Source organism: Hemiscyllium ocellatum, chromosome 1 (assembly GCF_020745735.1).
Source record: "Hemiscyllium ocellatum isolate sHemOce1 chromosome 1, sHemOce1.pat.X.cur, whole genome shotgun sequence".
In the NCBI taxonomy this organism is placed as follows: Eukaryota; Metazoa; Chordata; class Chondrichthyes; order Orectolobiformes; family Hemiscylliidae; genus Hemiscyllium; species Hemiscyllium ocellatum.
Window position 1 is genome coordinate 25,964,469 of NC_083401.1, and position 26,390 is coordinate 25,990,858.

At 41.9% G+C, this 26,390-nt stretch overlaps 1 protein-coding gene across 1 annotated transcript in view; it reads right to left on the bottom strand.

The window, feature by feature from the left end:
* ctnna2 (catenin (cadherin-associated protein), alpha 2) overlaps nucleotides 1-26,390 on the bottom strand; it is a 1,237,032-nt gene that overhangs the window by 172,454 nt on the left and 1,038,188 nt on the right. Inside the window, exon 15 of the mRNA XM_060828354.1 lies at nucleotides 16,593-16,774. Within this exon, the coding sequence (XP_060684337.1) occupies nucleotides 16,593-16,774 (182 nt within the window). The remainder of the gene's footprint in view (nucleotides 1-16,592; nucleotides 16,775-26,390) is intronic.

Sequence of the window (26,390 nt, forward strand, 5' to 3'; positions counted from 1 at the left end):
TAAGTTAGAGAAAGAATGGCTTTATCAGCTAGTAGAATACAATAAAGTGTAATTACCATGCAACATAACTATGTACAGATTATAAATGAGATGTGAGTTCAAAAAAATTTTAGGATGGAACAGTGGGACGAGTCGAGGTGATCATGTATGTTTGATAGTACAGACTCAATGGGTCGAAAGGTCCCCTTGGTCCTGTGTGATTCTAATAAATCTGCCTTTGGTTTGACCATGACAAATAGATTGTGAAACATTATGGATGTTAAGATGAGTGATTCTGGTGATGCTGACTTTGGCAATTTAGTGGATATTCTTGGTTTTGCAATTAGTTGAAAGGACTTTAATCCATTTCATCCAACATTGGCAGTGTTGATGATTTGTTTTCAGCAGTAAAACAGAGACTTTATTTCTTGTCATCTCCACATGTAAGGGCGTCCAGTGAAAGTTCTCAGCTGTGTCCCTTCACACTATGTCACAGTGTAAGTCGAACCACAGGCTATCACACTGGCACACACAGTCCAGGATTTGCAATCATTTTTAAACATGTAGCTCAGGTATCCCTAGAAGGGTGAAACAAATCTCTAAGGGTGATAGTTAGATTCCCTTTTGATGGAAATTGAAATTGTCTGGCATTTGTGTGGCACGAATGTTCTCTGCCACTTTGTCAGCTCAAATCTGGATATTGTCCTGATCTTGCTGCATTTGGACATGGATATCTTCAGCGTCTGAGGAGTTATGAATGGTATTGAACATGGTGCAATCATCAGTGACTATCCTCTCTTCTGACCTGACAATGAAGCAACTGAAGATGGTCAGACCTTGGACAGTATGCTGAAGAACTCCTGCTGAGATAACTGACCTCTAATAACCATAACCATCTTCCTTGGTGCTACGTACAATTAATGAGTGGATAATTTCCTCTGATTCCCATTGATGTTCATTTTACTAGGGCTTTTTGATGCCACACCTTGCTGAATGAAGCCTTGATGTCAAGGTCAGTCACTTTCACCTCAACTCTGAATTCAATTCTTTTGCTTGAGCCAAGTTTGTAGTGAGGTCAGGAGCTGAACATTGCAGGCACAACCCAAACTGAATGACAGTGAACAAGTTATTGCTCAGCATGGGTTGCCTGAAACTGCTGTTAATGACTCCTTCCCTCACTCTACTATGATCAAGAGTAAACAGATGTGGAAGTCATTAGATAGGGTGATGTGTCTTGTTTATTTTACGTGCAGCATACACCAAGACAATTTTCCATATTGTCAGGTAGATGCTAGTATTATAGCCATACTGGAGCAACTTTGCTTGGAGCTACATTCTGTAGTGTAAGTCTTTGGTGCAATTATGTAAATGTTGAAATGGCGCATAGACTTTTCAGTAATATGAAGAGTAGAAGCCATGGCTGCTTCGAAATACAACTACCCTATCAACAGCATTCTGTTATCCTGTTGTAAAGTTGTTGTTCCCTTTGAAATTTGGCATCCTTGCAATTGTTCTGATAAGTGCAAGATGATCAGCTTTGACAGCATTTTTCTTCTGTCAATAAGACTAAAACTAGTAGTGTTGTTCAGACAGTGAAGTATCTATCAGAAACAGAAAGGCGAAAATAAGTTGTGTTCACTTTAAAATATAAGCAAGAAAATATTTGCAAAAGACTAAAGAAAGTATGGGAAAAGCAGGGAACATGTATTCGTGGTATCACGGAAGAGACATAAATCAAGTGATAACATTACATGATTATATTGTAAGGTGGTCAGGGCTTAATATAAACCATCCACAAAGGACAAGACAAAGTAAAGAATAGTAGATCAAAAAGTGCAATATGAGAAACCCAAACCCAAATCATCACATCGGCTGCTGATGTCAGTGTGTCTGGAGTAGGATGTCTGGTTCATATATCTGATGCCTACTTTAAAATTTACTGCTGCTCTCCTGGAGGGATAGAGAAACCCAACTGTGAAACTGAAGCAGAAGCTGTTTGCTCCAGGAGGTCTCTGGCTGTTTTACTATTCCTTTCTGGCTTGGCAAAGCCAGACTTAAGATTGGCAGGACTTCCGTTTCTCTTTTCAGCCATTCCTATCTTCAGCCTCACCCTCTCCTCCTCGCGTAAGGCCATAATGGTGAATATTGTTATGATTTAAAATCCTGAAAAAAATTTGGTTTCATTGCAAAGTGGATAAAAGCATTTGCATTACAAGACAGATACTTTGATATAATACAAAGCCATTTGTTAGGGAAGCAACTAGATCACCCGATGTGGCCTCCTCTATATTGGTGAGACAGGCCGCTTACTTGCGGAACGCTTCAGAGAACACCTCCGGGCCGCCCGAACCAACCAACCCAATCACCCCGTGGCTCAACACTTTAACTCTCCCTCCCACTCCACCGAGGACATGCAGGTCCTTGGACTCCTCCACCGGCAGAACATAACAACATGACGGCTGGAGGAGGAGCGCCTCATCTTCCGCCTGGGAACCCTCCAACCACAAGGTATGAATTCAGATTTCTCCAGTTTCCTCATTTCCCCTCCCCCCACCTTGTCTCAGTCGGTTCCCTCAACTCAGCACCGCCCTCCTAACCTGCAATCCTCTTCCTGACCTCTCCGCCCCCACCCCACTCCGGCCTATCACCCTCACCTTGACCTCCTTCCACCTATCCCACCTCCATCGCCCCTCCCCCTAGTCCCTCCTCCCTACCTTTTATCTTAGCCTGCTTGGCTACTCTGTCTTATTCCTGATGAAGGGCTTATGCTCGAAACGTCGAATTCTCTATTCCTGAGATGCTGCCTGGCCTGCTGTGCTTTGACCAGCAACACATTTGCAGCTCACACCAAATGAAGCAAAATAAAAAAAAAGTTCTGAGAGTTCTGTCCAACAGTTCTAATTTAATAAAATCACAGATGCTCAGGTCTGAAACATGCTTCCCTTGGTGTAACTACTTGAGAGGTAGAGTGAGAGGATTTTCAAAGCTGGATAGACTTTTGTACCATTAGGTTTGAGGGTACAGTGAGCACACATCCCTTTTTTCTACATAACCTGGCTTTCAGCTAAACCAAAAACATTTTCTTTTTTCTACTGGATGAAAGAATACACAACTACAAGGAACCCATGGACTTCTTTGTAACTGAAATAGCCCTAACTAAATTCTCAGAGCACAGCAGCTATTGCTGAGTGTACCTCACAATATGCGTGTTCAACCAACTACCATTCAATCTGTGCAGTATGGTGTGATAGTTTGTTCATGCTACATCCTTTACCAGTTAAGCTTCCATGATGAATTGATGCAGGTGTTAGCCAGCGTCTTCCCATTCAATGCAGGGACTGAATCTGGTTCATTCACCAATTTTCATTGCCAAGTTGCTGGCACCTGGGATTTATTTTTTCATTCACATGACATAGGCTTCTCTGGGTTGTCATTCCTAGTTCCCCTTGAACTGGTGCACTCCATGTTTTATAGGTAGTACTGTTGGGGAGAAGATTTCTGGATTTTAAGGATAATGAAGGAAGGTGAGATTCCAAATCTGGATGGTGTGTGACTTCAAGGGCAACCTGGAGATGACTATGTTCCCACGTATCTGCTGTCCTTGTCCTTCTAGATGGTGGTGATTGTGGATTGGACGGAGCTGCCTAACGAGCCTGGGTGAATTTCTGCAATAAATCTTCTGGGTGCTACTGATGTTGGTGAGCATTGGTGGTGGAGGGACTGAATGTAGATGTGGTGCTCATCAAGCGAACTGCTTTCTTCTGGATTGTGTCAATTTTCTTGAGTATTGCAGGCAGTACATTCATCCAGGAAAGTGGGAGTATTCTACCACTTTTTCATTTGTGTATTTTCGATGGTGGTCAGGCCTTGGGCAGTTGGAAGATGAGTCATACTCTTCAGATTTCCTAGCCTCTGACCTTCTCTTAAAGCCACAGTATTTCTATGGTGAGTTTAGTTCAATGTCTGGTCAATGGCAACTCCCAAGATAGTGGATGATTCAGTAATGGCAGTGTCATTATAGATCCTGGGATGATAGTTAGATTCCTTCATGTTGGAGATGGTCATTGTTTGACACTCGTGTGATGGAAATGTTAGTAGTTATTTGTCAGCCTAAATCTGGATATTAGGTTGACAAGAAGGATGCTAGAAAAACACAGCAAGCCCAGGTAGCATCAGGAGGTGAAGGAGTCAACGTTTTGGGTGTAACCCTTCTTCAGGATATTGTCTGATTATTGTTTGAGAAATCACAAATTATCCTAAACATCATGCAATCATCAGTGAACATTCCACTTCTGACCTTATGATGGAAGAAAGGTCATTGATGAAGCAGCTGAAGATGGTTGGGCCTAGGACACTATCCTGAGGAACCCCTGCAGAGATGACCCAGTTTTGAGATGACTGACCTCCAACAACCACAACAAGCACCGTTTGTGTTAAATCTGACTCCAAACACTGAAATTATTACCCAATTCCTCTTGACTTCAGTTTTGCTCGGCATCCTTGATGATCAAATGCAGAATTGACATCAAAAGCAGTCTCTCTCACCCCTGGAGTTCAGCTCTTTTGTCCATATTTTGACCAAGGCTATAATGAGGTAGCTGTGGAAGAAACCAAACTGGGCAGGTTATTGTTAATGAAGTGCTGCTTGATAATACTGCTGATGGCACCTTCCATCACTTTACTGATGGTTGAGAGTTGTAATTGGCAAGTTTGAATTTGTCTTGATTTTTTGTGCACGGGTTACACCTGGGCAATTTTCCACATTGGTTAGATGCCAATGTTGAACATCCTGATTAGTGATATAGCAAGTTCTGCAGCATAAGCCTTCAGTAATAATGCTGGAATATACTCTTTGCAGTGCACTTCCAGCCACTTATCACTATCATTCCAGTGAATCAAATTGACTGGACAGGCATTTCACATGCTGGAATCCTCTGCAGGAGGCCCAGGTGGATCATCCATTCAGCACTTATGGCTGAAAATTGTTGAAAATGCTTTAGACTTCTTTTTTGCACTAATGATCTGGCCTCCCCAAATGGAATGGAATGGAATAGATTGGGATGGAATACTTGTGGGAACCTCCTCCTCTAGTGAGTTGTTTCATTTTTTAACCATCATTCATAACTGGAAGTGGCAGGACTGAGGACCTTACATCTGTTGGTTATGGAATCACACAGCCTTGTCTGTCACTTTCTGCTTAAGCTGCTTAGCATGTAAGCAGTCTAGTTGTGTAGCTTCATCAGGTTGACACCACATTTTGTGGTGCCTTCTCCATTCTTCATTGAACCAGGGCTGATTTCCTGGTTTGGTGGCAATGGGAGAGTTGGGAATATGCTGGGCTATGAGAGTAAAGATCCTGCCTCGGGGGTGCCCATTCTTGAGTTATTAGGTTTGTTTGAAACCAATCACATTTAGCACAATTAGTGCCATACAACACAATGGAGGGTTTCCTCAATGTGAAGGTGGGTCTTCAGGTCCACAATGGCTGTGTGGTGATTACTTCTACGATACTATCATGGACAAAGTCATCTACTGCAACCAGCTTGGCGAGGGTGAGGTCAAATCTGTTTTTCCCTTTTGTTGGTTGCCTCACCATCTGGTGTAGAGCAACTCCAGCACTTATATCATAGAGTTATCGAGTCACACAGCACAAAATTGATCCTTTGATCCAACTTGTCCATGCTGATCAGGTTTCCCCTATTAAACTACCTATTTGCCTGTATTTTCCTTTAAACCTTTCCTATTAATGTGCCTGTCCAAATGTCTTTTAAATGTTGTCACTGTACATGCATCTACCACTTCCTCTGGAAGTTCATTCCAAATATGGACCCTTTCGAATTACAAAGTCATAGTGCATGGAAAAAGATCTCTGATCCAACTCATCTGCACTGACCAGATATCGCAAGCTGATCTCGTTGTATTTGCCGCCATTTGGTCCACATCTCTCTAAACGCTTTCTTTTCATGTACCCAACCAGATCCCTTTTAAATGTTGTAATTGTACCAGTCCCCACCAGTTCTTCTGGCAGCTCTCTCCACATAGGAACCACCTTCTGTGTAAAAACGTTGTCCCTCAGGCCCCTTTTAAATTTTTCTTTTCTCACGTTAAACCTATAGCCTCTAGTTTTGAATTACCGTACTCGAGGGAAAAGACCTTTGCTATTCACCTTATCTATGGCCCTCAGGATTTTATAAACTTCTATAAGGTCACCCCTCAGCCTCTGACACTTCAGGGAAAATAGTCCCAGCCTAAAAAAGCCTCTCCTTATAACTCAAAGCCTTCTGTCCCGGTAATATCCTTGTAACTCTTTTCTGCACCCTCTCCAATTTAATAATATGTTCCTTTTTAACACTTGAGCAGCTGAGTTGTTTGGTGATGGATGTTGACGTCACCCAGTGAGCGTATAGAGTATATTTTGTGTTTTTGCTATTCCCAGTGCTTCCTCCTAGTCATATTCAAAATGGATTCATCAACTGAGAGGTATGAAACAATCCATGGAAATCAGCAGGAGGTTCTTTTTTGTCCATGTTTTACTTAATGCTAGGAGACTTCAGGTCACAGTTAATGTTGAGAACTCACAAGGCAACTCAAACCTGAGTGTACACCTTTGTGCCACTAGCTCTGCTGGACTTGTCCTACAGAAGGCACAGGAGGAACCCGAGGACAATGATGGTGTTTTCTGGGATATGTGCAAGGTATGATTCCATGACTATGACTAGGGTAGACTGATGCTTGACTGGTCTGTAAGATGGCTCTGGCAATTTTGGCACTAGCCCCCGATGTTGGCAGCACAGTGTTGAAAGGGGTGAAAGGGCTAGTTGGCTCTCCGGCTGAAAAAGCTTGCTCTAATCTCCGCTCTAATCCTTCTTCTGGATTAGTGGTGCTGGAAGAGCACAGCAGTTCAGGCAGCATCCAAAGTGCAGCGAAATTGATGTTTCGAGCCAAAGCCCTTCATCAGGAATAAAGGCAGTGAGCCTGAAGCGTGGAGAGATAAGCTAGAGGAGGATGGGGGTGGGAAGAAAGTAGCATAGAGTACAATGGGTGAGTGGGGGAGAGGATGAAGGTGATAGGTCAGGGAGGAGAGGGTGGAGTGGATAGGTGGAAAAGGAGCTAGGAAGATAGGACAAGTCCGGACAAGTCATGGGGACAGTCATGGGGACAGGGACATCCTGGAAGTTTGGAACTAGGGTGAGGTGGGGGGAGGGGAAATGAGGAAACTATTGAAGTCCGTATTGATGTCCTGGGATCGAAGTGTTCCGAGGCGGACGATGAGGCGTTCTTCCTCCAGGCGTCTGGTGGTGAGGGAGCGGCGGCGAAGGAGGCCCAGGACCTCCATGTCCTTGGCAGAGTGGGAGGGGGAGTTGAAATGTTGGACCACGGAGCAGTGTGGTTGATTGGTGCGGGTATCTCGGAGATGTTCCCTAAAGCGCTCTGCTAGGAGGCGCCCAGTCTCCCCAATGTAGAGGAGACCGCATTGTGAGCAACGGATACAATAAATGATATTAGTGGATGTGCAGGTAAAACTTTGATTCATATGGAAGGCGCCTTTAGGGCCTTGGATAGAGGTGAGGGAGGAGGTGTGGGCACAGGTTTTACAGTTCCTGCGGTGGCAGGGGAAAGTGCCAGGATGGGAGGGTTGTAGGGGGGCATGGACCTGACCAGGTAGTCACTTGAGGGAACGGTCTTTGCGGAAGGCAGAAAGGGGTGGGGAGGGAAAGACCCCCCCCGGTGGTGGGGTCTTTTTGGAGGTGGCGGAAATTTCAGCGGATGATTTGGTTTATGCGAAAGTTTGTAGGGTGGAAGGTGAGCACCAGGAGCGTTCTGTTGTTGTTACGGTTGGAGGGATAGGGTCTGAGGGTGGAGGTGCGGGATGTGGACGAGGGTATCTTTAACCAAATAGGAAGGGAAATTGCGGTCTCGAAAGAAGGAGGCCATCTGGTGTGTTCTATGGTGGAACTGGTCCTCCTGGGAGCAGATATGGTGGAGGTGGAGAAATTGGGAATACAGGATGACATTTTTGCAAGAGGCCGGGTGGGAAGAGGTGTAATCCAGGTAGCTGTGGGAGTCGGTGGGTTTGTAAAAAATGTCAGTGTCAAGTCAGTCGACATTAATGGAGATGGAGAGGTCCAGGAAGGGGAGGGAGGTGTCAGAGATGGTCCAGGTAAATTTAAGGTCAGGGTAGAATGTGTTGGTGAAGTTGATGAATTGCTCAACCTCCTCGCGGGAGAATGAGGTGGCACCAATGCAGTCATCAATGTAGTGGAGGAAGCGATGGGGAGTGGTGCCGGTGTAATTACGGAAGATCAACTGTTCTACATAGCCAACAAAGAGACAGGCATAGCTGGGGCCCATACGTGTGCCCATGGCTACCCCTTTGGTCTGGAGGAAGTGGGAGGATTCAAAGGAGAAATTGTTAAGGGTGAGGACCAGTTTGGCCAAACAAATGAGGGTGCCGGTGGAAGGGTACTGTTGGGGACGTCTGGAGAGGAAAAAATGGAGGGCTTGGAGGCCGTGGTCATGGCGGATGGAGGTGTAGAGGGATTGGATATCCATGGTGAAGATGAGGCGTTGGGGGCCAGGGAAACGTAAGTCTTGGAGGAGATGGAGGGCTTGGGTGGTGTCTCGAATATATGTGGGGAGTTCCTGGACTAGGAGGGATAGGACAGTGTCGAGGTAGTTTGAGATGAGTTCAGTGGGGCAGGAGCATGCTGAGACAATGGGTCGGCCAGGGTGGTCAGGCTTGTGGATCTTGGGAAGGAGGTAGAACTGGGCAGTGCGGGGTTCCCGGACTATGAGGTTGGAAGCTGTGGGTGGGAGATCTCCTAAGGTGATGAGGTTCTGTATGGTCTGGGAGATGATGGTTTGGTGATGGGGGGTGGGGTCATGGTCGAGGGGGCAGTAGGAAGAGGTGTCCTCGAGTTGGCGTTTGGCTTCAGCAGTGTAGAGGTCAGTGCGTCAGACTATCACTGCGCTCCCTTTATCCGCTGGCTTAATGGTGAAGTTGGGATTGGAGCAGATGGATTGGAGGGCTGCGTGCTGTGAGGGTGAGAGGTTGGAGCGGGGGAGGGGGGTAGATAGATTGAGGCGGTTAATGTCCCGGCGGCAGTTGGAAATGAAGAGGTCGAGGGCAGGTAATAGGCCAGCACGGGGTGTCCAGGTGGATGCAGTGTGTTGGAGGTGGGTGAAGGGGTCCTTGGAAGGTGGGCAGGAATCCTGATTGTGAAAGTAAGCTCAGAGGCAGAGGCGGCGGGAATCCTTCTATCAATCAGCTTAAGATGGTTCCTGCTATTCACTGACCTCTCTGTCTATCTATTTCGTGGTTTTCTATATGTTAGCCTACATAACATATATTAAAGGCATTTCAGTTCCTGTTCAGGCAGATGTTTTGAAGTTTGTTAACAGCACTAACTACTTAGACTGCTATGGTTACAATTTCACAGTCTTACACACATAGTCTGGATACTGTCTTTACTGATTTCTGCATATTATATACAGATAGCTGACTTAGTGGAGATACTTGACTGACTCCACTACACAGAGTATGACTGAAGGCGAATTAGATATCTTTATGTCAGAATGTCAAACATCATGCCTGGGGCATGTGTATACTTAAAGCTGAGATAGATAGATTCTTGATCAGTCCGGGAATCAAGGGAAGGGGAAGGAATCTGGATGTGAGGAATATCGAATCAACTACGATCCTATTGAATGGAGGAACAGGTATGACAGGCTGAATGGCCTCCTCCTTTTCCTATTTTTTCTGGTCTTTTGTTGTGATGCTGTATCACTGTACAGGCCTGACTGGTCTGGAGTATATGCTGGAATACAATATACCTGTTTTTCCCTCTAAAGAATGCAAAACCTTTTCCAATAACATGTACAAGGATACACATAGATATATTGAGTCAAATTTTCAGTGAGTGACAATCTGATCACTTAGCCCAGAAAGGAGCTATGCATTTCTCAGAAGAGATTTTGCTCAGGGCCCCCTCAGAAATGCAGAGCAGAAATGCAAATTCTGACAGCTCTTTCAGCGTGCAGAAGGCAAATCATACCCCCCTTTTCCAGCAGCCAGCATCCGTGTTCTAAAATTTGAATTTGACAGCTGCTATCCAAGGGTAAGTGATGTAAGCTAATTATGTTGTTCTGTTCTGGGACAGTAGGGTGCATGATATGTAGGGTATAGGGTGACAGGTACATAGGATGCCAGACACGTTGGGTGACAATTTCCTAGGGTGACAGGGAGGCAGAAGAACTCCAGATGGTAGAATGCCAGATGGTTAGGGGAAGAGATGTCAAGTAGGTAGGTGGCCAGGTGGGTGGATACCACTATTCCAGTAAGAACTGAAAAATGATGATCAGACCTTGTGTTGCTTCCTCCCTGGTTTCTTTTAGCCCAGTTCTTTCGATTTATGCACCCACAAGTATGCTAATACACTTTATACTTCCTCTCTCTAACACTTCGGTGAACTTCTGCAGTGCATCTTGCAGATGGTGTACACTGTTGCTATTAAGCCTCAGTGGTGCAGGGAATGAATGTTTGTGGATGTGGTGTTAATCAAGTGGGCTGCTCTGTCCTGGATGGTATCAAGCTTGAGTGTTGCTGAAGCTTCACTCATCCAGGCAAATGGGGAGTTTTCCATCACAATCCTGACTCTACCTTGTAGACAGCAGCCAGGCTTTGGGGAAATCAGATGAATTATTTGCGGTAGTATTCCTAACCTCTGACCTGGTCTTTTGACCACTGCATTCATATCGCAAGTCCAGATAAGATTCTGGTGAGAGATAACACCCATGATATTGATAGTGGGGTGTACACTATTGAATATCATGGGTGGTGGTTATATTTTCTATTATTGGAGATGGTCATTGCCTACTATTTGTGTGGCGTGAATGTAACCTGCCACTTGTCAGCCAAACCTTGGATATTGTCCAGATCTTGTTGCATTTGAACATGGATTGCTTCGGTATCTGAGGAATTGTGAATATCCCCATCTCTGACCTTATGGCCGAGAGAAGGTCATTGATGCAGCAGCTGAAGACTCTTGAAGCAAAGATACTACCCTGAGGAACTCCTGCAAAGATGTCTTGGAGCTAAGATGATTGACCTCTAACAACCACAACTCGCTTCCGAGGTGCTCGGTATGACTTCAGCCAGCAGACAGATTGCCCCAAGTATCCATTGATTCCAGTTTTGCCAGGAGTCCTTGATGCCACACTCAGTCGAATGGAGCCTTGATGTCAAGGCTGTCACTCTCACTTCACCTCTGAATTTCAGCTTTTTTATCCATGTTTGAACCAAGGCAGAAATAAGATCAGGAGATGAGTGGTCCTTACTGTTATGGGTCCTACTGTTTCCTTAGCTATTATCCTACTGTTGTATTGATAAGGGCCTTTAACCCTACTCGCCCATTCAGTAAGATCATGACTGAGCTGATTGTGGTGTCAACTTCACTTTCCTGTCTGTGTCTCATAACCCTTGACTTCATTGTCAAAAATATATCACATTCAGCCTTAAATAAACTCAAGTAAAAGACTCAGTTTTGTTCTCCTGGGGAAGTGAATTCCAGATTAACAATAGTCTGAGAGGAAAAATTCTTCTGATGTCTGTTTTGAAAAGGAGACTCTTACTCTTAAACTGCATTCCCTGGTGCTAGTCTCCCCAATAAGAGCAATCATATTCCTGATAACCATCCTTTCAAGTCCCCTCAGATATATGCTTCAATAAGATTATCTCTTAAATTTCTAATCCTGAATGAGTATAGGCCCAAATTACTAAATTAAGTCCCTCGTTCAGTGAATGAGTTGAATTAACTTTCTCTTTACTGCTCCTGACAAAATTATATTATTTCTCAAGTATGGAGACCAAAATGGTACAGAACTCCAGATGTGCTCTCACCAAAGTCCTGCACAGCTATAATAAAACTTTTAGCCACTTTTATATCCTGGACCCTTACATTAAATGTCATCATTTCTTTTGCCTTCTTAATCACTTGTTATACCTGCTTACTAATGCAATTGTGTACCTGGACACCCAGGTCTTTTTGTGTTACCAAGTTCTACAATCTTGCTCCATTTAGGTAATATATTGCTTAGATTAGATTAGATTACTTACCGTATGGAAACAGGCCCTTTTGCCCAACGAGTCCACACCGACCCGCCGAAGCACACCCACCCAGACCCATTCCCCTACACCTAACACTATGGGCAATTTAGCATGGCCAATTTTACTTAACCTGCACCTTTTTGGACTGTGGGAAGAAACCGGAGCACCCAGAGGAAACCCACGCAGACACGGGGAGAATGTGCAAACTCCACACAATCAGTCACCCTAGGTGGGAATTGAACCCGGGTCTCTGGCACTGTGAGGCAGCAGTGCTAACCACTGTGCCACCGTGCCGCCGAGTAGAACTGTGTTCCACTCTTCCTGTCAAAATGAGCCAGTTTCTATTTTCCCACATTCTACTCTGACAACTTCTTGCCCATTCACTCAACCAATCTATATTCTAACACCTCTTGACAACCTACTTTCCTACTTATCTTCCTTGTTAGCAAATTTAGCTGCCATTCATTTGGTCTTTTCATCCAAGTCATTGACATAGATTGTAGGCTGCAGATGCAGCCACATAACCTTACTTGTTATTTCATTTGTGTTCATTCCTGATTCAGGATTTGAAAATCCAGTTGCTTTTGTCCTTAGTTTAGCCTTTACTATAGTAATGGCTTCCAAATTTATTCACATCTTGAGCTACTGCAGTGAGCATAGAATTCTTTGTATATAACTGTTTTAGTAAACATTATTAACATTATTAAAAAGGTGAGATAATTATAAAGTGGGGTCACTTTTAACTTTAGAAAACATAGATGTGGTAACTCAGAACTATAGTGTGAAGAGACCAAAAAATGACAAGCCTGTACTGAGTCATATACGTGAACATATTTTGGAGAAAAATATGCGATCAGAAGCTATGCATTAATTTACATGATAAGCCTTAGATAGGAACAGCTAAAACTAGGAATCACATCAGATAAATAACATGCTCAAAATTTTCTAAAGAATCACACAGTCCCAGCCAATGATTTAACCAAGGGCAGCTCTACAATATACAGCACCAATGAATGATGATCTATGCTTACAATTGATCTATTGCCACTGTTGTGTGTTGTAGCTTGAGAGCTTTTAACTGCTTGAGTTTTCTAGTCAATTTCATATCACGAGTAAATGTATTCTTGTGACTTTTGTTGCAGGCTATGCTTTGATATGTCTGTGATTATAACTAGTGTAAGCTATCTTTGCCTACATGCTACTTGTACATGTTTGAAAACAAAGTCGATCGATGCACACTATTCTCTATGTTCCAAATCCATTGAGTCCCTGAAATTCTATCAAACAGAAAAAAACAAAATAATTTTTTTTCAAAAGCCAGATTTGATGTTGTGAACATGTGAGCACCATTTTGTTACTATAGCAACACTGTGCTGATTATCAATGATCCAAAACCACAGACTAAAAAACATTTTGATGAATCTTCTGTAGATTTTGCCCAATTGCCTCCTCCCTTGGCACAAGCCTAATGTGGTTAACTGTGAACTAAGTACTTTTCCTGTTTCAATTCCTTTTTTATTCAGCAGTTACATCTCAGCACATAGAAGCACACTATTCAACCCTTAGGCCTGCTCTGTCATACAGTTAGATCTTGATTGCTTTGTACCTCAGCTCCACTTACTCACTTTGACTCATATCTCATGATACCCTTATGCAAAGAAAATTTAGTGATCTATCTTTAAAGCCATAATTGCTCCACCTGCCATAGTGTCTTGCCAGACAGAATAATAAATTCTGTGTTATTATCCTATATATTAAAACAGTTTCTGACTTCACTCTTCAAAGGTCCGGTTTTAAGTTCAGAAGGTGCCACCTCATTCTTGATTGGGCCGCCAGGGCAAATAGTTTCTCAGTCAGATCAAGTCTCAATTTTTTTGTGGTCTAGGAAATACAAACTGACCACAGACGAAACCTTCAATTTGAGCTGTTGTCGGTGTGCTGCAGGCTTCAGCTCTTCCCTGCATTTCATGACAATGAATTCCAGTATTAGTGTATAGTTTCTGAGAATACATTTTTCCATGAGTGTCTGTACTCAGTAAAGATAGTTTGTTCAGGGGAGATTTTCATGAACTGGAACAGGAGTAAGCTTTTGCCAGTCACGCAAATTATTTTTCATCCTCAGTAACATATTTCAGTTGCAACCTTGCTTTCTGTGACCAGGTTAGGAAAGGAAGTACAGTTTGCTTTTTTATAATACCCTTCACAGCCACGAGTCATCCCAAATTTTATTTGTCTTTTTAAAAAAATCAATGTTTTCAGGGATGTTTTAACGCAGGTGGGACTTGAGCCCAGGTCTCCTTGTTTCGAGATAAGGACAATACCATTGCACCACAAAAACCCAGGGCTGCAAAAAATGCTTCATGGCCAATGAGCCACAGGTGCAAAATTAGTACCCAATTGTTCAAATTGGCACGAGCATGCTAATTCCACATAGAAATAGACCAGCAATAAATTGGTCAGGGAATCTGATATTGCCTCTCTAAGAACTATCTCTTTGTATATGAGAATTGGACCCATGCATACATAGTACATGTTATACACATTTTTTAATTACAGTTTTTCACAGTGATTATTTCAGAAATCACTGTAAGCTGTTTGTTAAAGTTAAGGTTTATCTTTTTTTAACTTACTTCAGTCTGGAAACTAAAGGAGCAGGAGTGCTTCCATTAAATCCATTTCTCTATGTTGTTCACCCTTTTCCCAGACACAGCTGAGACCTTTATCTCAAACCCAAGCCAATCAAAAACTGAGACCCCTCAATCCCTTAGCCAGTGTCTTCTCAACAAAATCCTGCAAAGAGCGATTGAAGCCAGTGATACCATTTGCCATGGGTTATTTTGGCCTGACTATTGCCGAATTCAATTTCTATGCCTGGAATTCCAGGGCCCAGTTTAGGTATCAACCAACATTCCTCAAGAAATTTGTGAGAAAGAGGGCCTGAAAAAGGGAAAGGGTATCCTCAACATGAACAAACAACTGAAAATTTACTCAGTCTTCCTCCCATTTTGCTCTGCTATATCTTGACCAGTGATTTTGACTAAGATGGATTTCCAGTGATGGAGATAAACGTGAATGCCAGGTGAATCCCAGAAGGCCGGGTTTTCCCGTATGCTTTGCATTGACTCATCAGCTTATAAACTTTCCCTAAAGTTGGCTGGGAGCATGACATATATAGTTTGGCACTTCCTCATATATGGAGTCTGCAGTGGCTAATGAGAGAGTTGAAGGTGGGTCTGCCTGATCTTTTGGGTCAAGCTCAATTCCTGATCCTGAGGGGTCCAATGCCTGACCCCATCTTTAGACAGAGTGGAGGGGTTCTGATGGGGGAGGTACATAGGTCTGAAACTAGGCAAGTATCTTTAATGTGAGTGGGTAGGAAGAGGATGGAAAAACTTTGCTCTTGGATTCACAAACTATGCTGCTAAGGCACTCTTAATTTTCCCAGTACTAATTTTGTCTCCTTAACTTACCAGATTTCCTTAGGCCTGTAAAGCCAACTAACCAGGGTTAAACCTGTAGACAGGCTGAATCTGATGCCCTCATTCATATATTGACATTGAAAATCTGCCTCCTGGAACAGATTAGAAGTGGATGAATAACATTTAATGACCTCAAAACATTTCAAAGAGCCAATGTGATACTTCTAAAGTGTAGTCCAGAGAAATACAGCAGTCAACATGCTAGCAGCAAGCGCCCACAGAAAGCAGTGTGATCACAACCAGATCATCTCTTCTGATGTGTCAAGTCATTGTGAGAATTCTCCAACTTTTATTCACAGTAACTGTACCGGTTTCTTTATGACCACCTGTGAGGGAAAATGGTGCTTCAGCAACTGATGGGCAGCTTACCTTCAGTACTGTAATGGTCAGCTTTGATTTTTGTGCTCCAATTCCTGGAGTCGGACTTGAACCCTTATTCCAACTCAGAATCAAAAATCATACCAAACCAGTCAACCCTAACACTCAAGAGATGAGTTGGGACTGAGGTTGAGATTTTAAAAACTTTTACATTTTATTCAACGGCAATCATTTGTGGGAGTTAACATTCAGCCTTTAAATTTTCATTGGTGCACAGTAGATACATTGATGTTTCTAGTTACAACTTCTATACTTGGTAGGAATGGTCATTGAGTGCCTCATATTCCCCAAATCACATGCTCAAGTGGTATGCAGCAGTATCTCAGGATCAACACTACTTTACAGCAGGGCTGCCAGCATTTTATTCTTGCTTGTGCATGCTGGTTATATTCAAGTTATTGATTGTGACATACATGAGCGAAAGAAACATCTGGTTCACTAATCTTTTCCAGAGAAGAAAATCTGCCACCCTTACCAGATCTGCCTGCATGTGATGTCAGACCTAGAGCAATGTGTCGTAACTACCCTCTGAAACAGCTACTCAGCCCAAGCTGAGCCCAATTAGGCACAAGCAGCAAATGCTGGCTTTGCCGGTGACATCCACATCCCTATAAAGAGTTAAAAGAAACACATTGCCTACATTCTCTTACCTGGTGAAATCGGTCATTTCCATCATAATCATACACATCTGCTTGGCTAGGACAATGATGTCATTGCCACTGTCATCCCATTTTGCGACCTCAGCATCAAGCTTGTTCTTCTCCTGGTGGAAGCTCTCCACTTGCTCAGCAATCTTTGCTTTTTCCTCTTGTGGCAACTGAGCCATGATAGCCTGTGCCAGAATGTAGAAAAAAGAAATAACAAATGAAAATCAGTCCTGATGGCTTTCAAATATTTTCCAACTCACATGAAGCAACACCCCTTTCTGTATTTGACATTCCTTCACATAATGCTGAGCTGCTCAAAAATCATCTTTGTGCACTCTTTTGATGAGCTACTGCCTGCACTTTCAAATGGATGTAATGTGTCCCATGGCACTATTGTAAATAGAACAGGGAATTTTTTCCTGTGGGCATTTCCTATCTTCCAACTAATGTTGGTAAAAATAAGACCATCTGGTCATTTACTTCATTGTTGTTTGTGGAAGATTGATGTGTGCAAATTTTACGCTGCAATTCCGACAGAAGAAGAGTGAATCACCTCAAAAATTATTTTACTAATGATAAAACGATTTGGGATGAGCTGACGTCATGAAAAGCACAATGCAAATGCAACTTTTTGTTTTCATTCTCTCCAATTATGGAAATAAAAGAAGATCTGCACCATTGCAAAAATTAGAACATTTTGTTACTGGTCTACAAGTGTGGGTTGAGAAGGTTATTTTCCAGCAGCCTAAATAAATCATAGTTAAGAGTGGGAGAATTAATTTATTGTTGAAGATACCAAGCAAAGAGCACCTCACAGGAAGTGTTTAGCCCACCCATCAAGATAATCAGATCAGATCTGCAGCTGAGCTGATACTGAATGAAGGAAGAGAAAAAATTTACAGACAAAACACAAATCCATGTTATCTTTTTAAAACCCACTTATGCCTGGAATTACATTGTGTTTATATTCACATCATGTAACCTGGGAGACATTACGATCACTGAGAGGATTTGTTTAAATATATTGGCTACTTTCCTCATGCTATCTTCGCAGAATCACAGAATTGTTATGATGCAGATGTAGGCAGTTTGACTCATTCTGCCTGCATCAGTTCTATTACCTACTGCCTATCTCCCGCAATTCCGCATATCACTGCATGCTATTTCTATCCGAATAATCATCCATTGTCTTTATGAATGGGTTCAATTGAACCTTCCCCCACCACATTTCCAGGCATTTGATATCCTAAGTACTTGCTGAATGCCCTTTCATTCCTTTTCTCTTTTATGAAGTAGCAATAACTTCTTCCTCAGCAAAAACAGAAATTGCTGGAGAAATTCAGTTGGTGTGGCAGTGGCTTGGGATGAAATGTAAATTTTTCAGTCTGGTGAACCTTCTTCTGAACTGTTTCGAACTACAAGTTGTTTATATTGTGACAGCAGGCTCTGGAAGAGGCTGAAAGATAAAGGGAGAAAGAGAGAAAGAGGGGCTTCTTATTCCTCACAAGTTCTTTTGTCCTCCACTTGGCAGAGAACTTTCTCTCTGATGATATGGCTTGGGCTCCTTCTTATGGAACTCCAAGATGATGTCACAGAGTGTGTTTTTTTGCCACACCCAAGGTCAAAAGGCCTACTATATTAATTTTGATGAATCATTGTTCAGAATTATGCAGGAATTCCCTGTGGTGCCTTTCCAGCCTCCTTTTCTCTCACATGCTTTGAGTTCTTACACTTATTAAAGAATTCATGTGCAGCCAAATGGCAATAGTATTATAAATTACTACTATAGTGATTGATACTGAGATAACAAATCAAGCTATCTGCCTTTTTTGGTATAATAAATCAATAAGAACAGTCATGTGATTTCTAGGCACTATCTTTCAAAGATTCTGTGTCCATATTAAAATGTAGAATTAGTCGTCTTGACAAATTACGTAATATTAAATTACACAGTCATGGCAATTCTCAATGTTAAAAATCACATAACACCAGGTTGTAGTCCAACAGGTTTATTTGGAAGCACTAGCTTTCGGAGCTCTGCTCCTTCAGCAGGTCATTGTAACGAGCAGTACTCCGAAAGCTAGTACTTCCAAATAAAGCTGCTGGACTATAACCTGTTGTTGTGTGTTATGGACTAGGCCAGACTACTCAAAACATTCGTAAGCAGCCAGCCCCAGACCATAACTTTGCAATTTGTTTTGGTAATTGTACAGTGAACATTAGCCAGAGTAGGTTAGACAGGTTGACTACTACATTTTAAAACAGACAAAAATTTATTCACCAAATTACACAATGAAACACAAAGAACAGAATAAAGAACCCCTCCAGAACTCAGTCTATCCAAACTAGACTTAATTCTGCTGTTCTAAATATCCACAACAGTCCCAATAAGAAACTCCCTTTAAAAACCGGTATAAATGGAATACATTCTTACAGGTTGAAGCTGAAGGGCAGAAAGAGAGAGAGTTTCCACATAGCTGACTATTGAACTCCTTACCAGTTCAGACTGGACTAAACTGCTCAGCAAGAGAGCTGACCACTCCCCTTTCTTTATAGAGGTCACATCTAAAACATGACCATTTTGGCCTGAAGTCTTTGGCCTTTTCATCTCTGTACCAAGCCAGTCTGATTGGAGCCTGGCCTGGTTTATTACCCCTCTGAGAAAAATCAAGGATCGAGTATCCTTCAGCCAAAGAACAGCTTTCAGAAGAAAAAAGTGATTAGTTTTGTGACATGTGTGATTTTCAACTCTGTACACCCCAGTCCAACACTGGCACCTCCAAATCATGACAATTCTCATTGCCTCTCTCAGGCTTCTATGTCTGCTGGACTCCCAATTCATCCCAATTTGTCTTGATACACACACTCTTGTTTCTTTCTTCAGCCTCCAGACTGAGTAACTCCTCATCTCTGGTGATTTCAATCTTCACCTCAATGACCAATGTCCTTTTCTCTTCAGGATTTGAAAATTCATGTCTCTTTGCAAACACAAATCACCCAGGGAGCCCACACATATCATCCTGACTTGGAAATATATTGCTGCTCCTCCATCATCACTCAAACTAAATCATGGAAGTTCCTCTATCACCTTCACAACATGGACAAAAGATGTTCAAGAAAGTGACTCAAGGACAATATATGCTGTGCTATAAATATTTCTCTTTTGCTCAACACATCTCTCCCCACGAGCAAGTATATAAAAACCCTTGTATTCTTTTAATGCCATATTTACTAGGTATGTGAGTGTACAGTTTTTCTTCTTGACACCTATACTAATTATTGCCAGAAAATATACCTTCTTCACCAGGACTTTTAAAAACTTCCATTTGTACCTTCTGCTCTAAAAAGAGAACCCTACCTTCAACCTCCCATAGTAAGTTACATTCTTTTGTCAGCCAAAGCATTTGAACATTAACACAATCTGTGGAGCATATCTTATTGAACTCCTCATCTATGATTATATTTTTAAAGTTTTACTTTCATCCCACAAGGACTCTAACCAAATCACATGTGACATTCTGTGACCATTGTGCACTACAAGCTCTTCATCCTCTTTAACTAGTCTGCAGCCATTGACATAGTCCATTAATGCTGACTGCCAGCTTGGAAAAATTGCCCTCGTATTCTTGGCTCTTCCTTTTCTTCATCGAGATACTTAACCTTTCTGACATGATCTACAGTCAACTTCCACATGTAAACTAATAGCTTAATCCTTACCTTTTGAACCTTTCTCTGTGGATAATATCCAGGTGGCATAAAAACAAATGTTTGAAGCCACTAAACACTGCAAAGGCTCTCAGCTGTAACAAGGTTTTGGTAAAGTAATAAAGGATTGTGCTCCAGAATTAGCTGCAACACTAGCCAAACTGTTCCAGTACAATTACAGCACTGGCAATTTGGAAAGATTGCCCAGCTATATCCATGAAAAGTAGGACAAATGCAACCTGGCCAGTTGCAGTCTTCCATCTACTCTTAATCATGAGTGAAATGAAGAGAATGCATGGTAAACAGCATTATCAAAAAGCAACTGCTCAGAAGTAGCCCGTTCACTGATATTTAGTCTCTGTTCTGTCATGCTTGACCTCATTACAGCCTTGGTCCAACCTGGGTCAAAAGCAGTGAGCTCCAGGAAGGAGTTGACAGTGACTGCCCTTGATCGCAAGGCCACATTTGGTCATTTGTGGCACCAAGGAGTCCAAGAAAAACCAAAGACAATGGGAATCAGGGGGAAAATGCTCCACTGGTTGAAGACGATGTAACAATATGGCATAACTAACCTCCTAATATCTCAAAGACTGTCCACAATCTAAAATGCTCAAGTCAGAAGTGAGATAGACAATTTCCTAATTGCCTGGATTGGTTCAGATCCAAAATTACTGAAGAAGCTTGACACCATCCAAGATAAAATAGCCCACTTAACTAGTACAATTAACAAATCCACAACCCTCCACATTCACTGCCTACACCATCGACACACCGTGACAGCATTGTGGAACCTTTGCAAGATGTACTGCAGCATTTCACCTAGGCTCCTACAGAAATGCATTCCAAATCTCTGACCTCTATCACGTTGAAATTATTGGAAACTCCACCAGCTATTGTCCCCCTGCAAAATACACATCATCTTAACTTAGAATTATATTACTGATTGTTTACTGTTGCTGGGCCAAAATCCTGGAACTCCCTCCCTAACCACTCTATGTATCTATACCCCGGTGAATCAAGAAAACAGCTACCCACTGCCTTATCCCAGGCAATTAGGATGGATGATGAATGACAACCGCATGAATGTGCAAAAATGATTGGCCAAGTCTAATCACACCATCTTGCCTCGCTGGCTTGCTGCCAGCACCAACCTTCTCGACTGTCTTAGGTTACACAAAACTGATTTCAAAAATATCATCCTATTTGATCCAAGTTCAGCTTTCAACTGTCATTCTTTCTTAACTGCCTTCTGAAAATGTGTAGCAAGATATTCAGGTACAGGCAGCTCACCACAAAGACAACTTGGAATTGACAACAAATGTTGGCCTTGCCAGTGATGTCACTTCCTAAAAACAAATAATAATAATTTTAAAAAGAGCATTGTTTATGACAACCTCAAAGTTAGCATTGTCACTACTCTTACTTCACTTTCAATGTTGCTGACATCTTTATCCAGACCTTTGTTACTCCAATCCAGGCTCTATTGACTGACCTCCGATTATTCTCATCTATAAAATGTCATCGCACTAAAAGCTGCACTACCCTCCTTATCCTATCCTATTCCATGTCATATCTGTTCATCTTGTAACTGTATACTTTTAGCTGCATTAGTTCCTTGTCATCCAATGCTTCAAATTTAACATTTTAATCATCCTGTAACTATGCTTAGTTCTACATATGTCAACTTTTTAGGACTCAATACTCCCTCAAATTTCCTTGCAACACTGAACAATGTGCACATCCTCCCTTTGTCTTCCCACATTTATCCTTAGTGCTTAAGTTGTTGGGCAAAATCTTGCATTGATCTAAATGTGGCTGAAGCAGAAATGGACAGAATGCTCCTTACGTTTTGCACTAACCTCTTGCACACTCACTTGGAATGATAACCTCTTAAAAGTTGCCACTCTGGATAATATGAAAGTATGTGAGTTTAGGATCAAGGAGTGCTCAAAACATATCTATAAATTATCATTGAGAACTGAAGTGATATTATGCTGTTTGGCAACAAATTCAGTTATCCAAAATACTGCAAGGGACTATCATGTTATGCCCTATAAAAGTGGACAAAAGATTTAATGAGGTACAATGTGCAACCTACAGCCCTCCGAGCAATCAAAAGCAGAACTTTAACCAACAAATTCTGATAGTTTATGTGAGATTGAAAGATGGCACTTGATGTATTTTAAAGTAAGAATCAGTGTTAGCAGTTTTCTTTTGCTGGTTATTTTAATGATGGCATTTATTCTTTATTTTTAAATGGGTTGATGCCTGCTAAAACCATAAAGAATGTCAAATGAAGGTGTTAGGCATCTTCTATTAATATTACAAGTTCCAGGCTTTACCTGCGGCAGATGTGAAGATAACTATTATGGGATTCACTGATACTTAATATTTAATTATTCAATGTCACATTCACCCATCACACATGTCCTTGCTGACCTACATTGGCTCCTAAAATCCAAGTATCTCTTAAATTTAAAATACTCATCTTTATCTTCAAAATTTTGCATGGCCTTGACCCACCTTGTCTCCGTAACCCTATTCAATCTTATGATACCCAGCCACAATTACTGACTCCTTCTCAATAGGTTTGCCAACACTACAGTCTCCAGAAATTAAACATTGATTCCACAGAAATTTCCCCAAGACACCTGTGAAAAAACAAATATCAGTTTATTTCAACACCTGTCTACTCTTATTAGTTCTCTGAATACTGATTGGAAATAGGCTCATTGCAGTCTGATAAAATAGAGGCAGAAAGACAAAATAGCTCACAATTGAGATGTTACGGCATGGTGGCTCAATGGTTAACATTACTGCCTCACAATGCCAGGGACCCGGGTTCAATGGCAGTCTTGGATGACTGTCTATGTGGAGTTTGCATATTTTCCCTGTGGGTTTCTTCCAGGTGCTCCAGTTTCCTCTGACATCCAAAGATGTGCAGGTTAGGTTGACTGGCAATACTAAATTGCCTGTAATATCCAAGGATGTGCAGGCAAGGTGGATTAGCCATGGGAAATGCAGGGTTACAGGGTTAGGGTAGAGGGGTAGATCTGGGTAGGATGCTATTTGGAGGGTTTGTATTGACTTGATGGACTGAATGATTTGCTTCCATACTGTAGGATTCTATGATTCTGTCTCTAGAACTTCTTGGCAGCATCTGCAGTAGAGGAGAACACCAAGATTGCTTCAACTGTACTTTCCAAACATACAGTCTTGACCACCCAGAAGACCAAGGGCAGAAGATGCTGCCATTGTAATACACACTATCCTGATATGGAGATATATTAGCATTCCTTTCTTGAATACTGGGTTGAAATCCTGGAATTCCCTGCCTAACACCACTGACGATGCACCTACACCAGACAGACTGCAGCAATGTGGTAATGCAAGAGGTAGCCCAAAACCCCACTTCTGAAGAGAAAATGTAAGTGTAAATGTCAGCAAGACTTACATCACACAAATAAATAAAAAATGGAATCAGAACTCTACTTCGAGCTGATTCATCCCTCTGAATGTTGTGTCCTTTAAGACACCATGTACTCATTGCCTGGAAGACCGTGTCTTCTCCAAATCATCAATATCATCAACTCCTTCTCCATCTTTAAAACCCCTTTTTGAATCTGCTACCTTGACAATAGGGACCAGTGTCCATTTTTAATTTGCTACTGTGAAGGACCTTGGAATGTTTTCCCATGCTAGAAGTGTTTTGTAAATGCATGCTGCAAATGCATATTATTTCCACACAGTGTAATTTACATTCACTCAACCTCTCAGATAACATTCATCATTGCTGATTTTCACTGAATGGTTCTTGCTCCATATATTTAACACAATAAACTATAGCAAACAGACAGCCTCCTGCAGAGGATCTGGAAGTACTGCATTAAATTAAAAGAGACATAACTCTGGCATCTGACCTCACTTTTACTTTTCCTTTCCTACTTGAACAGTTAACTCTACCATTTGTTTCAGTGGATACACTGGTGATTTTTTTCATGCAAATATTCTCCAAGTTGTCACTCCGCCTCGGGTAAAAGTATTGAATAAATATTGTTTATTCTTCCATGAGATGTAGGCATCACTGGGAAGGTCAGCATGTTTTCCCACCCCTCATTGCGATTGAACTGAGAGGCTTGTTGGCTTATTTCATTCTCCATAAGAGCAATTAGAAAGTTGAGGAGACTTGATAGAGGTGTTTAAGATTACAATTTCTTTAGTTTAGTGTAAATAAGGGCAGCTTTTTTCCTCTGGCACAAAGATTAGTAATCAGAGACACAGGCTTAATGAGCCAATAATTTGCAGATGCACAGAGATGACATCAGAAAATATTTCGCTGCACAGTGAATTGCTGTGAGCGAGAGTGAATTTGCTGAAGCGGCAGTGGAAGCAGATTCAACAGAAAAATGGAAACATGAATTAAACAACCACTTGAAGAGGGGAGAAAAACACAGGATTAATTAACTGGCTCCACCATAAGACCCAGCAAAGGCATGATGAGTCAAATGGTCTCCTGAAGAGGTTTTGCCTGTGCCTGACCCATATGTAGCTCTTAACCAACATCACTAGAAAACATTATTTGGTCATCCTCTCACTGTTGTTCACAGGAATTTGTTCAATACCAACTGGATGTCAGGATTATTTCATTAAACATGATAGCTACATTTGAAAAGTACTTAGTTGGTAGAAAGTGCTTTGAAGGACCTAAGGCCAATATAAACTAATACGAGATTTTTTCTTTCATTTTTTCATTTTTTAAAATAAGAGTCAATTACAAGGCACTACCACTGTTGGACAGTTCAAGGCATTGTTCAGCACCACTCTCCATCTTCACCTCCATCCACCCATGTAAATTATTGTATTGAATCACACTTTTATCAAATTGAGTATCACAAAGGCGTGGCAGCTCTTGTGGAGCTTCAAGCATGCCAATTTGTTTTGCTGATTGTTCTGAAAGATATTCACAACCACATAGTTGTGAATGTCTTTCACAAGAAAAACAATTTCATTTTCAGTCAAAGAGAACTGAAAACATAATTTTGATACAAAACTGCTGGAGTATTCTTTTTCTCTCCATAGTCTATTGTTTTATCCTTCACAAGAACTTAGTGTTGAGACAAAAGCACGTGTGTCATGATAATCCCTGCTGGTCCATAGGGTAAGATATTTCACTTGACATCAGTAGTGGGAGAGAAAAGTTAGAATATATTATTGGGGAAGTGGCAATAAGGCACTTTGAAAATGACAGCATGACCAGACAGTCTCAATGCACACTTACAGCCAGCAATTTAAAGAGAGGCTGATGGTCTGCTCGTGACGACACCAGATGAAAGTTTGGTGGTGAGCTGACAGATACACAGCAAGCCCACCCTAAATATACAGTGAACTGTAGGTGGACAGGCGTTGTGCAGGGTTGGCGATACTTAAAACTATTTGCTTATCTGTTTCTGTGCTGTGACCTCTCCCAAACAGGTTCCTGCAGGATTAGTTGTGATTTTTACTGCTTGTTAAGTTTTCCTAGACACACTCTGATGTCCAGCGATGCATGACTTCAAACAGCAAAGGCAGTAACTGCGCAGGTTCACTGCTGTGTCATTTAGCAGTGTCGGTTTCTTTCTCTCTCTCCCACAGTGACCATTTGCTGCCTTTGACAGTTCTTCTCCCTTTTAAAAGTGCCATTGTTTTGAATACTTTTTTGCTAGCATTTGGTCCATATCCCTGTAAACCCTTCCTATTCAGATAACCATTCAGATGCATTTTAAATGCTGTAATTATACCAACCTCCACCACTTCCCCTGGCAGCTCATTCTACATGTGCACCACCCTCTGCAAGAAAAAGTTGTCCCTTAGGTCTCTTTTAAATCTTTCCCCTCCCACCTTAAACTTATTCCCTCTAGCTTTAGACTCCCACAACCCTTGGAAAGGACCTTGTCTATTTACCCTACCCATGCTCCTCATAAACCTCTATAAGGTCACTCCGCAGCCTCTGAAGCTCCAGGGAAAACAACCACAGCCCATTCAGCCTTCCCTAAAGTTCAAACGCTCCAACTCTGGCAACATTCATGTAAATCTTTTCTAAACCTTTTCACAACATCC